Genomic DNA, 14,768 nt, shown 5'->3' on the forward strand with positions numbered 1-14,768 from the left:
ATTTGGTTAACTTGAATAAAGAAAATTATTCAAGGCCTCATGTGTATTATATGAACTAAGACTCATCATATCATGTGAAATTGTACCTTTATCATATGTTAAGCATCTTTGCTAATTCTCGTTCATCTTTTACATTGAAAGAATGTGTGAAGGTAATTTCCATTCATCTAGCACATCATGTGAATGAAATCAGACTTAACATACCCTTATTGTTGCTCCACAAGTGTGTTAAGTCAACTTATACGTGAAGGTAATTAGCACAACAAAATCAGGTTAGTTTTACAGTCGACTTGTCAAGCCATAACTTTCTTCCAAATAACAATATACAAGATACATATTGATTTAACAAAAAATTTAAGATACACTACAATACCGTGATGGCAACATGTTACGGATCAGAAAGTAGTTGCAATTGCTACCATGGCTGTAGCCTGAACACTCAAAAACAACCCTACACACTATACAAAACAATGGCCTTGAGGCTATGAAGTTAATTCACCCCGTTCACGAGCAATAGAGGCTGAAAGTATACCAAGATCTCGATTCAACAGTGTAAGAGACGATTCACACTCTGATATAATTCTCACCACAGAGGAAGGCTCACCACCAACTGTCTCAGATGACCCAGCCTTCACTGCGTCATGTGAATCTCGAAGGTTCCTTAAATTTCCCAGGAACTGTCATATCAATATCAAAGCAATCAGTGTCAACCGAGTCACCAAGACTAGCTACAACTAAGTGTCTATAACTCACGCAATCATAATTCAAAGCCTCCATACAGCTTCCACACATCCTCACGCACTCATTAAATTCTAACCAAAGTTTCCACTATATTAACTACTTTTTACCATTTTTACCATTGTTTCAAAAAAAAAAAAAAAAAAAAAAAAAAAAAACTACTTTTTACCATTTTTGAACTAATTCACCCCCACCTCCCTTCAAAATTTCCCCAAATCCAAACAAGCAATAAAAAAGAAAACAAAGAGAAATACAGGCGTTACAGCTGTTCAGAGCAGAATCAACAACTTCTGCTCCAAATATTCAGTTTGTTACAAGGAAGATTTAGATATGCATCCTCTGAATTGGGAAATCCAACTTTTAAATTCTAATAAGGAATAGTACCTTCAACAGCATTTTATAGGCCTCCAGTAACCTATTTGCTGCAGGACCAAACCCATGAAGCTGAGGTACTTCCATCATGTGCGTCCACGGACGAATCTCCTATAAAGCACAAATTTCGAAAAACCAACAAAACCAGAATAGATTTGTTAGCATTATCCAACAGAAAAGTAATATTCTGGTTAGCTTAAGAAAGAAAAGTTAAAATATGAGCCAACAAATTAGCACAAGTGCAAAACTATAATGTTTACACCACTTTTCAATGCTCACTATGGTATAGAGTAAGTGATACATAACATCCATAAATCAAAAGTATTCTTATGACAATTTTTAATTCATCCACACCGACCACACATCACAGTCCCTGTAACTTTATGATTTTGGACATAACCCTTCCCCCACCCATTCCAGTTCAATTCATTTGCAAATCTTGGAAATCTAATCCTGCCATCCGGAATTAATCGTCTAAATGAGAGTATTAAATAAACTAGTAACATGAGAACTAAATTCAGACAAAGGTAGTAGACGGTTCTAAAGGACAATAACTGTATCACAGGGGAAGGCATTTAAGAAGCTCATGTGCTGAGGAGAGAGATAAGGAAATTAGAAAGGACCTATTTGATGAGGTGAAAGGTTGAGAGAAGTCACATGCAAATAAGGTGACGTTACAATCATATTGAAGTTTCCTCAAATGAAAACTCTTGCAAATAAGAATGGCAGAAGTTTTATTTTGGATCAAAGACATAAAATAGGCCAAGTTAGCATGACAGGTAAGCTTAAAAATTTTATAACAAAAACTTGCATAAGCATTTTGCATATTGAAGCATGCTGCAAATCTGTCAAAATCATGGACTCATCACTATTGACTTAATTCTTGAAGATATCATTTGACAGCCTTCGTAAAAATAAAAAGCATTGAAAAAGAAGTCAAAATAATTATAACCTTTGTGTAAATCACATTAAAAGATCTGGCTGTTTCCAAAAACGACTCCAAATGAGAACGTAGCTTTGTTTCTACTTCTGCATAATCTTCATCTGGATTATAAGCATGCTGAAACCAAACATAGAAAGATATATAAGTAAGAAGAGGCTTTAACAATAATTACACATACCACAAGCTTTCATGGTTTAAAACACAATCCTTAAACCAGCTGTATCATGTAGCAATGATGATGCAATGAGGTCCCAAAAGCACCATCAGCAGTAGCTTCATTTTCAATGACTTCAATTTTCTAAAAAAGCAACAGACCTTTGATGCCAAATCATCAACGTTTTGTTGGAGGGTTGAGAATTTTTTTGACAATTCTGACAGCTTGGACTCCAGATCAGCAATGTCTGGCCTGCGATAGCAGTTATAAGCATACTATGAGTAAGTATCTTCCACTAAGGACGAAACAACCATGGATTCAATCACATGAACATGATTATGTGACATAAAAAGATAGAACAATTCAACATAAATTAAATTATTCTTAATTCTTGACTGCCAAAATCCATCATTAGCTCTAATCTTCAAAGTTATTATCATTAGAATCAACCCATACATCTGCATAAACTTTTGAACTCATAAATTACGCAAAACATCAATATTCATGGTGGACTACTTTGTTATACCAGGGCCTTTCAGTGCATGAAATTAAATTTACAAAGACTACTTATTAGAGCAGAAGTCCTCTCCTGACATGTAATCCCTTGCTCGGGGTATATCTTATTTTAACTAGGATATGAATGCAAAGAAGATATGTCTTACAAGGGATAAATGGATTGAATCTGCACATCTGCAGGAAACAATTTGCACTCTTCCGAGAAAATCTGTGCCTGCTTTTCTGCAATGGCATCAATTAACTGTATGTCCTTGGTAACCTGCTCATCAACACTGCAGAGTTTGAAAGCATACACGTAAGAGAGAACAGAATGAAGGAAGAGGGAACTGACAATACATTCTTAAACCATGGCTGAGATTATTGCCCTAGTTATATCTCCTAATAGCACAAAGTTAATAAATCAAGCTAAGACATTTATCTAGTAATGTTGCTACCTCCAGTCGGGATTATCAGCATAGATGCTGGCCTCAACAAGGTCTACAATGAGTCTAAGCATTTCTGTGCGGTCTTCATAGCTTCCACGTCCCTGGTTGAAAAAATGTTCATTTAAGCATATAAATGATTAATCATCGGTCAAAGGTTTTTCAGAAGTATAATCAATAATTCTAAGATAACTAGCCAGGCTAACCCTACAATGCAACTAATTTTATTCCAGATAAGAATAGTCACTAGGTCCACCACATCCAAAAATAAAACACATAATAAAACAGAGTTAAAGTTGCATTCATTCTACATGTCTACATTGGTGTTGCATCCAGACTTCTGCACAACTGCAGTGCATTATACTTATAACCGTCATACCCGCAACGTGATGTTAAGAGTTATAGGCACAAGCATAAATACAAGCCAAGAAGACACATGAGCAAAAAGCAGTAAGCATCCCTCTCCCAAACAAAGGCAAGAAGGTTGACAAGAAAAGACAATGAAGAAGTCAGGCCAGTCAAATGAATATCTGGGGAAAAAATTAATGGGGAGAATTATGAAACAAAAGAAAAACTTGGGCTGTTAACTTCTGATAAATGATAGATACTGCATAATACATTCAACTCATAGAGGTCAGCCTGATCTACACGAATGAGACATAGAAGTTGCAATTATATTACAGCAGAATGATAGAGATAAATTAAAATTTGACCTGAGAGTATGAATTACAGCAGATTCCTGAGCTCATAAAGACTATTGTCAGGAAGTAAATTAACTTACCTGAATGACCTCTGTATCCACAATGGTTGTGATGCCAAGAAACTTAGCGATTTCTGCCAAGTCTGTGATATGAGAAATTCAAGTTAAATTCAATGATACTGATCCAGTATTTACAAGCAGCGCCCAGCTTGTATGTAATGCACATAAATACAGTTCGTGAAGAAACAGCTGGAAACAGTGACAGAATAGATACAAAGAGAGTAAATAGTAAAGGCCCCAACTTAAACCATGACGAACAACAAAATACGGAGACACAATGCAGTTTTCCTAGTTAAATTGTAAAAGTTCATCACTACATGTCTTTCAAATTAGAGCATAAAAGAGAAAGGTTCCAAATTTGGAAGATCAGTCAATTGTGGTCTGATTGGGACGACGTAAAGGCAACAAAATTCCAACGCATACAAAGTTGTCATTCAAACCAGCTGGATGCTGTTAAAACTAAGGTTTTTATTACAATAAAATACAGCTCGGTCAGAACACTCTGCAAAGATGTCCTGATCCCACATTTGAATGATGATTCAAATAAAAAAAAAAAATCATGTCAAAATTAAAACAGTTGGCTCCTTTATGGTGTAAGAACACTTATTGGAAATGACTCAAAAAACTTATGCACAAATAACTTAAGTGACAGTTGGAAGTCCACCACACATATTTTCAGCATTGTCATAGATATAGGGATCTTACACTAAATTTTGAGAAATATAGCACCTTGATAGATAGATCACCTTAATACAGATAAAGATCAATGAAACATACACTGAATGCGAGAAGTCTCTTCATCACGGTCTACACCATCTCCTTGAAGATTTTGCTGAGAGAAGGGAGACTTGTCACCCAACAGCCTATAGACAAATAAAGGCAAAGAGTTTTATAACAAGATTCTGTGTTACAAGAAAGAGGGAAGACAAGAAAATTCTGCAGTTAATGAAAGCCTCTGCCAAAAGGAACCAGCATGCAGCAACAGTTGCCTCAAATGAAGACTAGTACTTATCAGCAATCCCCATATAGTTGGAACACAAATCATAGCAATCAGCAAGGAATAAAGTCAAGAGAGAAAAGATAATCCCCAATTAGCTCACAGTGATAATTCCAACACTTTGCATTCCTCAAGCTAAAATAACTTAGAAACTCACAAATCATGCTGTAGACAGCATGCTTGCATTTTAAAAAAAAAAAAGGAACTCTACATTTTCTTGCTTCCCAAAAGTTAATACCAAGATTTGACATTACAACAGCGAACAATGACTGTTGAAAATCTATGTCAATACATCCAAGAAGAACTATTAACAATCACTACGTCATTTTTTGATGAGATCAATACTCCCATACTCCCGTCTTAATTAATTCCTTAAATTTGTAAAAGAACTACCAACATCACAATATCCAGAAATTCAAAATTCTACCACCAGTTTCATTTCTCCCTTTCCCTAAAACCAGATCCCACTTCAATAAACATCAAATAATACCTCTAACCATTACCAATACTATTCTACGATACTTTCAACTCAGAACAGTGATCACTTTGAGCTATGACCCAAGTGATTGACCAGCACAGCAGGTTTACAACCATAGCATCTAAACTACTAATCCTCCACTCTTAAGGCATTTGATTACGTCGACAAGTGATACATGCTGCAATTCACTTCACCCAAATTAAAACAAAATCAAATAACTTCCAAGCTTCTAACACAGTTTAAACACGGAGTTAGACACATAAATCAAACATTTCTTTCATAGATCACTAAAATGCAACACAATTAAACGTTATTAACAGGCAACAACGACAACGAAGACAACAATAATAACAATGTCAAAGCCTTAATCCCGATAAGACGGGTTCGGCTACACGATCATCAACAAAGATCCTCTTCCTTCATTCATTTCCATCATATATTATATATCAAAGCAATTATCCAAAATTAGGTACTTAAAACAATAGTAGGAAGAGCAGAAATTGAACCTGAAGAATAGCCACTCAAGAAGGGCGTAACGTTCCATTCCAGCAAACAGCAAAGACTGAGCAGGAGCATTAGCTCTTGGATAATTCAACATTGTCAATTTCTTCTGTATCTCCTCCATCTGCTTCGCCGCCATCGCACCAATTTCCCTATTATTGACTGAAAATTAACATGAAATGTGACAAATTCAGCATAAATCTGGAAAAATTTTGACCCCAATTTTTGAAAAATTAATAATAAAATGATAAAATAAGATTGTTGATGATTTGTTATAAGTATTACCTCTTAATTGCGGAAATTTGTTGCCGGAAATAACAGTGGATCTCCTATTATTAATTCAAATAGGGGAGATTTCGAAATTAGGGTTTTGAATTGATCGGAAATCAGCCGAAAAGGAGTGTCGGAGATGGTGGCCGGCGTGATTTGCCGGCAATGAATTCAAATTTGTAGGATGAACTATACGAGACACTTTGGCCTACTTGCGACTTGTTTTTGGGCCCAATTAAATATGAGCTTCTTTTTTAAAATTTGGCTTGTTTGGCTATCGATATACGAAGTATACAAGTAGGTTTTTTTTTTTTTTTTTCACATTTTTTTTTTTTTTGGTAATTTTCTTTAAAAAATTAAAACAATTTCGTAACAATTCAAATTGCATTAAGTGAATTTTATTACTTCCTTTGTCTCAATGACAAGATAATTGACACAATGAAATATAAGTATATTCAAATTGTATGAAGTGGAATTTTGTTACTCCTTTTGTCTCAAAATAATTGACACATTTAAATATAATAAGTATAATAAATTTAAGGAATTTTTTACTTTTACCACAAAAAAAAAATCAAAAAATTATTTTTTACCACCAAAACTTCTAAAACTTTAATTTTACCACCAAAAAATTTTCTAAAAATTGTTTTTCACCTCCAAACGTCGAGAAAACCGTTAAATCTAATGGCTTAAAAAAATTTCCTTCGAATTTCGTGCGCAAAATATGTTTTTCATAGGTTTAGGGGGGAACTTTAGTTCTATGGAACCAAATTTGAGGTCAAAAATGACAAAAAATGATCGAAAATGCCTCGTTTTGCGTGTTCACGCAAATCGAGGTTTTTTTAACACGCAAAACGAGGCATTTCCGATCATTTTTTGTCAATTCTAACCTCAAATTGGGCCCATAGGGCTAAAGTGCCCCCCAAAACCCCTAAAGAGCATGTGTTTGACACGAAAATCGATGAATTTAAAAAATTCCGTTAGGTTTTTGACGACAGGTGGTAAAAAAACAACTTTTAATTTTTTATTTGGTGGTAAAATAAAAGTTTTAGAAGTTTTGGTGGTAAAAAACATTTTTTTTGATTTTTTTTGGTGGTAAAAGTCAAAAAATCGGTATAAATATCTAGTGTATTCGCGTATATACCAATGGATTAACATAACCTATACAAGTAAATATGCTACTACCTAAATTCCAAGGATGCAATATTGTTACTATATTTAACGTTTGATTCATTCAACTAAGACTCCCCTTAAACTCCTCAACCTATTCAAAATCACAAAAATTATATAGACATGCATCATATAGGATCACCATCACATTTTTAACCTACTAAATTGATCAAAAATTAACTTTGTCAACAAAGTAACAAGAACAAGTCACACAATCACCTCATCATCAACAACACCAACAACAATAATATCAACAATATCATCATGTTGAGAATCAAGATACAAGAAGGATGGATACTAAAAAGAGTATTAGCAGTTGTTGCAAACATAGGTCCTAAAGCCTTGATAGAGACCTTACCAACCGGGTTGTTATTCCGGGTCAAAAACCCGGCCCATGACGTGTCAACCATACTAAGGATTAACACCACGGCGTTTCATCACTACTCTTGTGATGGAGCTCATGTTTTGAAAGTGAATCTCCAACAATTCAGCTCGATCATAAACTCAGCAACCGAAGATGAAACCATTACCATAACTCGATCTTATGATTCTCCCAACCTTATTTCTTTTGTATTTGTCAATAATCAAAGTATGTGCAAGGTACAATTTTTATTATGGGATATTTCATCCGTCTCTAAAAGTTCTTTTTATTTATTTATTTGTCATTATAACAGTTTTGTGTCGAGTAAAATATATGTTTATGTGTAGATAGCGAGGACAGCAGAAACATAGGAATAAATGTTGCAGAAGTGAAGAAAGATCACTGGAGTGCAGGTGACGAATCAATGCATGAATTCAAAGTCTGCATTAGGTGCAAAGATCTAGTACATATATTGGAACATTCCAAATTGACCAAGGAAGCCAGTAAGAAATCTTTTCACGACTCCTATATTACTTATTCATCTCCTATATATATTATACTCGTGTTAACTTAAATTATAAGTACGTGCTATGAACAACAAATGTCCCCAATAAGGTTTTGATACGGACTTACACATTTGATTTATATCTCTAAAAACAGTACGAAGTCAATAGAAAATCGTTTTACTCTCACAATAAATTACTGTAAATCTGCCTTATACATAAAAATTCTGCCATTCTCGATTTGGCTTTTTTGGCAACACTAATTTGTTCCATAATCTTGTCTTACCCTATGTTTACTAATTCTTGAACATATATGCACTTGTGCAGTAACAATTACTATGATGGGAACCATGGTATCTCTACATTCAGGGTATGAGACCCTCAATCTCAAGGAAGAGGTATGTAAATAGATTCGAGTTTATTTGTTACAATATTTGGGTTGCTTAAGGCTAATTATCATATATTTGGGGTTAGTGCAGCATCAAGAATGCATAATTGAAAATGTACCAGCAGGAACAATGCACCATTTACAACTACATGTGAATAGGCTGGACTCTTTTCTGTTAGCCTCACGTATAACAGCCATTGTATGGATACATGACTCGAATTCCCGGTCTCCTATTCGCCCCTTCTTGGAGTTTCCCCTTGGAGATTTAGGCAGACTTCTTATATTCTTGCCTCAACCTTTTATCATATCTTGATAAAACATAATACTGAGACATTTGCTATATGTTAGGAATGGTAGGAAATGCCTCCATCTCCTCTTCAATCCTTCGAATTATGATTAGTTAGACCAATTATACTAATGAGTTATTGTATGAACTATGAAGCATTTATTATAATTCACAAGATAATACACATCATGATTAACAGACCAAATAAAGTACAAATAGTGTATGATAAAACAGAAAAATTAAACTAAATGAAGGTTATAACAAAAGATTGTACTACTGTGACACAAAAGGATTACGTATGTAAAACAGGAGCCTGGAATATCGACTAAACAAGAACTCTAGCATGGTTGGATCCTTAACTCTGCTATAAGAATCTTTTATGTAGACAACATCTGCAATGCAGGAAGCCAAAATGATAGATTTCGCGAAACTACAGGGCAGTCTTAGCTCATACACCATGCTTTTTGGTGCATTTTCGATCTTGAATTCAGCTATTTTCTACAAATCATAAATACAAGATTTATTAATACAAAGTACGTACAACATTGTTATAACAAGGCACAAAATAAGCGCGAATAATGATTTAGCCCAAGTGTGGCAGCACATTACAACATGCCACAGTAATGTATTGAAACTTTGCAATTCTGAAACTTGGAAATTTGATACCTGCATAGTATGTTTGACAATAGTCTCGGATCCGGAAGCTAATCTAAGACATGTGCTGGTTACAGAAACAAGAACTGTAACACATTTTAGCAATCATATAATATGAAATTAATGGATCGAAAATGATGTATAATTAAGAAATTAGAAATAATGCTTACTGGCTGTTTTGAAATGTGCTGAATTCATTGCAATTTCCTTGAGCAAAGTAGATTTTATTGCCACCCTAAATTCATGAATTGGCTCATAATGAAAAGGTTCTGCATGAAGTTCTGTAACTTCCAGTGTCATTATCTTGATTTCATTCTCTATAATTAAACAAGTAAATTGTCATAAATCAAAGAAATACTAATATATTTGTAATTTTCAGCAGATAATTTGATTATACAGGTCTAATTTTTAATAAAATTGGATAAAGAAACATAAATATTAATTAGGAATCCAAATTCAGAAAATTTGTCAGAACTTTTTTTTTAACAAAAACAGAGGAATAATACAAATTCCATGAAATTTCTCTGAAATTTAATAAACCCATCTCGTAAAATCAAGATAAAAACGTTAAAATGAAGAGAAATTCATCAAGAACATGAATTTGATCTTAAATGAAAAAATCAAGAAAGAGAGGAATCAATAGAAGTACTTGAATTATGAATTTGAAAGTCAAGACTAGTGATGGGAGTCTTGTCTTCGGTGTAGATCACGATATAAACTCCGTTGTCATCGGCAGCAAGGTCGCCAAGAAAATCGTTGATAGGAGCGAGTTTAGCATTGACAATGAAGGGCCTAGAGATATGATAATGACCAAAAAATTTAGAAGAAAGATGAAGCAAAGATAATACATTGGTAGTTTTATGGGTAGTATGAAAGAGGGTGAAGATTTCGGAGAATTCGATGTGTGTAGTGTTGGAGATGGTTGAGATTGCTGCTATCATTTGTCTGAACGCCATTGGTGTGGTTATTCTAAGCCTCAACATTCTTGTTTAGAATTGAAAGGAAAAAAGGCGGGAAAGTTAGTTTTGACTGTTTGTAAACCGTTAGTTCAATTTTTTGGGTTTCAGGGTTTGCTATTGCCCCGTCTATTTGCACTATATAAATAGAAATTTTCACATATCTTTAGTCATTAGTCAACGCATAACTTTGACTGTGTTTTTTTTTTTTTAATATAAAAAAAAAATAAAAACCTTGATCAAAATATCTTTGATATAAATTGTGAAAATTTAATAGTTTGGGAAATACGAGTATACATTAATAATACATGTTGTTTAACATATTATACCATAAAATTGGATGTACTAAAAAAAAAAACTTGATCAAAGGGAAACAACTTATAAAAAACGGAAAGAGTATCTCTTTATCTATGTTACTCGGACTCTTTATTTCACCTCACATAGTCACGTAGTACCCGTGTTAGATTCTCGACACTCGGACATGGGTATGACACTCGAACACTTCACTTTTAGTTCAAAATCATGGAATTATTTCACAAAATAGCCTAGTCAGACGCTTGGATGCACACCCGTGTCAAACATGGGTACCCGAGTCAAAGTAACATAGCTCTTTATCTTACATGAATTTGTTCTATAATCCAATATTATACTTGGACTGTCCAAAAATATGCTTATTTCAATCTTAGCTATGAAAAGCTTTGGTATGTATATATATATACAATCTCGTAGGTTTAAGATCTGTACTCGAAATCCGACTATGATCTTCCATTTTCAGCACCGAGCTTACCTAGCAGAACTACCTCTGTAGGAGACACCAACTCATCTTTCAGATCATCTGCTTTCCCTTTCAGAAATTCAGCTTTCATAACAGCAGCAATTTTCGCCTTTATCTCATCCTGTAGTCTTGTTACCTTTTCCGAGCTTGAGTTTTCTGCAATCTCTGTCTTCAGCTCCTCTATTTTTTCCCTAAGGCCTGCCTTGTCTATCGCCCTTTCGATTTCTGCATTCATCTCATTGTTCAGCACTGAAGGCTTCTTGTTCATATCAGAAGGAAAACTTCCTTCAATTCTCTTTGTCGTACCAACAATCTTTAACTTAGACGACTTCAACGCCTCTTCGAACTCTTTTATTGTAGTCTCTACATCTTCTGCTATCTCCTTTCCTTGCTGTAATTTCTCTTCAGCAGATTTTAATAGCGACAATTTCTCCTTTACCTTTGTTGGTACTTTTTGATTAATCTCCGCTTTCATCTTCTCACCTTTTTTCTTGATCTCTATGAGCCTGTTTAGCATTTCAAATTTTGCTAGCTTCTCTTTTAGCCCCATAAATTCGCCTGGTTTAGACAATTTCAGCTTAAATTCCTGTATTAGTCTATTTGCTTTTTCCTTAAGAGCAAGGCTCAAAAGCGAGCTTGAGGATTTAGCTAACTCTAACTTCAGTGATTCGAGTTCCCCTTGTAAGCCCATGGATATGAAGGCTTTTGTGATCTCTTTGTCAACATCCTCCTGTATCTTTTCCAATGTTTGGTTTATTTGCTCATTTGATCCTTTCGATTCTAAAATCATCTTCTTGATATTCTCAATTTCAGTCTCTATATCAGCAGATGCTGCCTTACTGATATCTGAAAGTTTCATCTTCCATTTCTTCTTTGGATCAATTGGGATGCCTTCTTGAAACCCACCAATATGACGGTACTTGAGCATACGATGTTGAAGCAACTCTTCTTTACTCATCCTACCTAGTTCCTGGATTAAACGCAGCATCAGTAGATGGAAGTTGGGTGAATTATCATAGTTAAAACATCATAATGGCTGACCTCCATGGCTTGTAAAATGGCGGTCTTTATCTGCTGAGATGTCCATAAAGGATCAGAATGTGCTCCTCCAAGCGGCTCCTGTAACAAAGCAACACGCCTTACCAAGTAAAACTCAATTGATGATACAAAACTGATTTCCTGAACTGAAAAAATCCGGTGCAGATTAAGGCTAATTTTAGAGCCAACGAAAGAAGTTTTACAACAACGGTTTTTAGCCAGAGATTGTGGTCTGATTCCAGGCAGAAATATGAGAATTCAGAGACACTTACAGGAATGATAGCATCAGCAATTTTTAGCCGGAGGTGTTCTTGAGCTGTTATCCTCAGTTTTTCAGCAGCCTTTTCATGTAATAGATAGATTCTGTTGCAGTTAGTAAGGCTGTATTCTATGAAAACTTATTTAACAACATAGCAAGAGTAAAATTTAAATACCTTTGGGGCTTCTTGGGATGAGTTCCATAGTATTGCAGCACATGCTTCAGGACTGTCAATAGAGCAATGATAAGGTATTGTATGAGTATTGTATAATGATGACGGAATTTATATAAACATTAGAGAAACCATATAAAGACCATAACCTCAAAGTATACCTGGCAACACAGCAGACAGAGTTCTCAAGCATCAAAAATTTGTTGCAGAAGCCGATAGCCACAGCTCCTCCAGAACCACCTTCACCAGTTACAATTGTGATGATAGGAACTCTCAGTCCAAATATGGACCATACATTTCGAGCTATAGCTTCACCCTGCGCTCAGTGAGACAAATCATTTCATCCCTCATATTATCACATTTAATGTCGAAATAAATTTAAAGTTAAAACATACTAGTAGTTGTCTACTCACTTGACCGAGTTCCTCAGATTTGATATCAGCATAAGCTCCTGGTGAGTCTATAAGTGTAATAATGGGAAAACCATGATGGTCAGCATACTTCATCATGCGCAGTGCCTTCCTGTACCTGTGAAAAGTCACCCATTCATCTGTCAAAAACATAACAAAATTCACTGAAATCTCCCACAGAAGCTAGTTTATCAGTGCATAATTATATACCCATGAGGAGTTGGCATAGCAAAGTTTCGATATATGTTTTCCTTTGTGTTTCTTCCCTTCTGATGTCCGATGAACAGATAGCTTCTACCATCAATGCTCCCTATACCAGTTACAATAGCTGGATCATCATAGCCTGCACGATCTCCATGGAGTTCCACCCACTAAAAGATGTATGAAAAGACAAGAACATGATCCTTAGATATTCCCAAAAAAATACGGATATATTCATCATTAACAACTAAATTACCTTATCTGTGATGTTCAGAATATGATCAAGGACAGTTGGTCTGTTGGGATGTCTAGCCATGTCTAAACGTTGAATCGGTGTCAAATGGGTGAACAGATCTTTTATAGCCTAACAATGATATATTAGCACATCAGATGATCGAAAACAAAGAAATGTTCCTACTTACTACAGCTATATGTATAGTCCAGTAATGCCTAAACTTTACTGCTTACATTAAACAAAGCATGCAAAAGATGCAGGGCATCAAGAAAAAGCTGCAGAGGGTTAAATGACTTTTAAATATTCTGTTACCTGTTGGTATTTAAGCTCCAAAGCACTAATTTGTTCACTGTAATCAAGACCAGTTTCATCTGCCATTCGACGAACCTGCAAGTAAGTAACACTTTTCAAAGGATGGACAGCATTATCAACTGATGCACGAGGAAAGCTCGTGTAAGGTTCAGATATGTACGAGTAAGTAAAACACATTTAAGTTTCAGTTATAAAATTATATGATGAACCAAGGAAGTCACTGACCTCGATGATCTTTTGCTCGAGATCAACCAATGGTTTCTCAAATGAAAGTGTCACAAGTTTTGGTTTATCTTCCAAAGGCTTAAAGTGAGAGAGGTATCTCAAATGCCCACTCGATAAATTAGGATCGATGTCATCTGGCCATGGATAGTCAAGCTTCTTCGCTTTCTTAACTTTAGCAATAATGTTCAGCCTTTTTCTGCTGTTCTTGTAGGTAAAGCATTCTAAGGGCCTTAATACACACATATTTTGGCTCATGATTTTACCTTCAAGAAAATCACTAGCAACAAGAACCTTCTTATCATTGCCAAAATATGACTTTGACACACAATGCCCTTTTGCTAGGGAAATGGTGGCCATTTTAATAACGTTGTGGACGTACACTGAAGAGGGATACGAGATCACAATTCGCTTAAATTAAGCAAAAAAAATTGTACTAGTCAATTGTTATATTATACACCGGAGAGCATTATGACAATCAATGGAAAATATAACATGACATAAGTTTAAAAATAAGTCGCACTTTTAATATTTGAATTGACAAGGTGGAAACCATACTACTTCACAAAAGCAAATATTTATGTAATAAGAAGTTTAAAATTTAGAACATTAAATAGAAGAGAGTGAGTTAAAAGCAGAAGATTAGCAGTTGAAGAATGGTTTACATTGCATGTTTTG

At 34.9% G+C, this 14,768-nt stretch overlaps 3 protein-coding genes across 3 annotated transcripts; 1 reads left to right on the forward strand and 2 right to left on the reverse strand.

The window, feature by feature from the left end:
• Positions 1–258: 258 nt before the first annotated feature.
• LOC145614918 (AUGMIN subunit 7-like) lies at positions 259–6,399 on the reverse strand. Its single transcript, XM_081669993.1, has 10 exons — positions 6,167–6,399; positions 5,887–6,043; positions 4,683–4,768; positions 3,927–3,988; positions 3,158–3,249; positions 2,870–2,995; positions 2,369–2,459; positions 2,063–2,170; positions 1,123–1,221; positions 259–677 (listed from the first exon to the last, which is right to left on the reverse strand). The coding sequence occupies exons 2-10, from the start codon at positions 6,018–6,020 to the stop codon at positions 483–485; spliced, it is 993 nt and encodes a 330-aa protein (XP_081526119.1). The 5' UTR covers positions 6,021–6,043; positions 6,167–6,399; the 3' UTR covers positions 259–482.
• Positions 6,400–7,582: 1,183 nt separating this feature from the next.
• LOC145615701 (DNA sliding clamp PCNA-like) lies at positions 7,583–8,883 on the forward strand. The gene is made up of 4 exons (XM_081670758.1): positions 7,583–7,907; positions 8,027–8,092; positions 8,510–8,580; positions 8,662–8,883. Exons 1-4 carry the CDS (start codon positions 7,583–7,585, stop codon positions 8,881–8,883), a joined length of 684 nt encoding a protein of 227 aa, XP_081526884.1.
• Positions 8,884–10,799: 1,916 nt separating this feature from the next.
• LOC145615367 (acetyl-coenzyme A carboxylase carboxyl transferase subunit alpha, chloroplastic-like) lies at positions 10,800–14,379 on the reverse strand. Its single transcript, XM_081670441.1, has 10 exons — positions 14,094–14,379; positions 13,869–13,943; positions 13,578–13,685; positions 13,331–13,491; positions 13,124–13,238; positions 12,872–13,026; positions 12,714–12,765; positions 12,552–12,620; positions 12,283–12,360; positions 10,800–12,211 (listed from the first exon to the last, which is right to left on the reverse strand). Exons 1-10 carry the CDS (start codon positions 14,346–14,348, stop codon positions 11,222–11,224), a joined length of 2,058 nt encoding a protein of 685 aa, XP_081526567.1. The 5' UTR covers positions 14,349–14,379; the 3' UTR covers positions 10,800–11,221.
• Between the last annotated feature and the right edge of the window lie 389 nt (positions 14,380–14,768).

This window comes from Chenopodium album, chromosome 25 (genome assembly GCF_948465745.1).
Source record: "Chenopodium album chromosome 25, dcCheAlbu1.1, whole genome shotgun sequence".
Lineage (NCBI taxonomy): Eukaryota > Viridiplantae > Streptophyta > Magnoliopsida > Caryophyllales > Amaranthaceae > Chenopodium > Chenopodium album.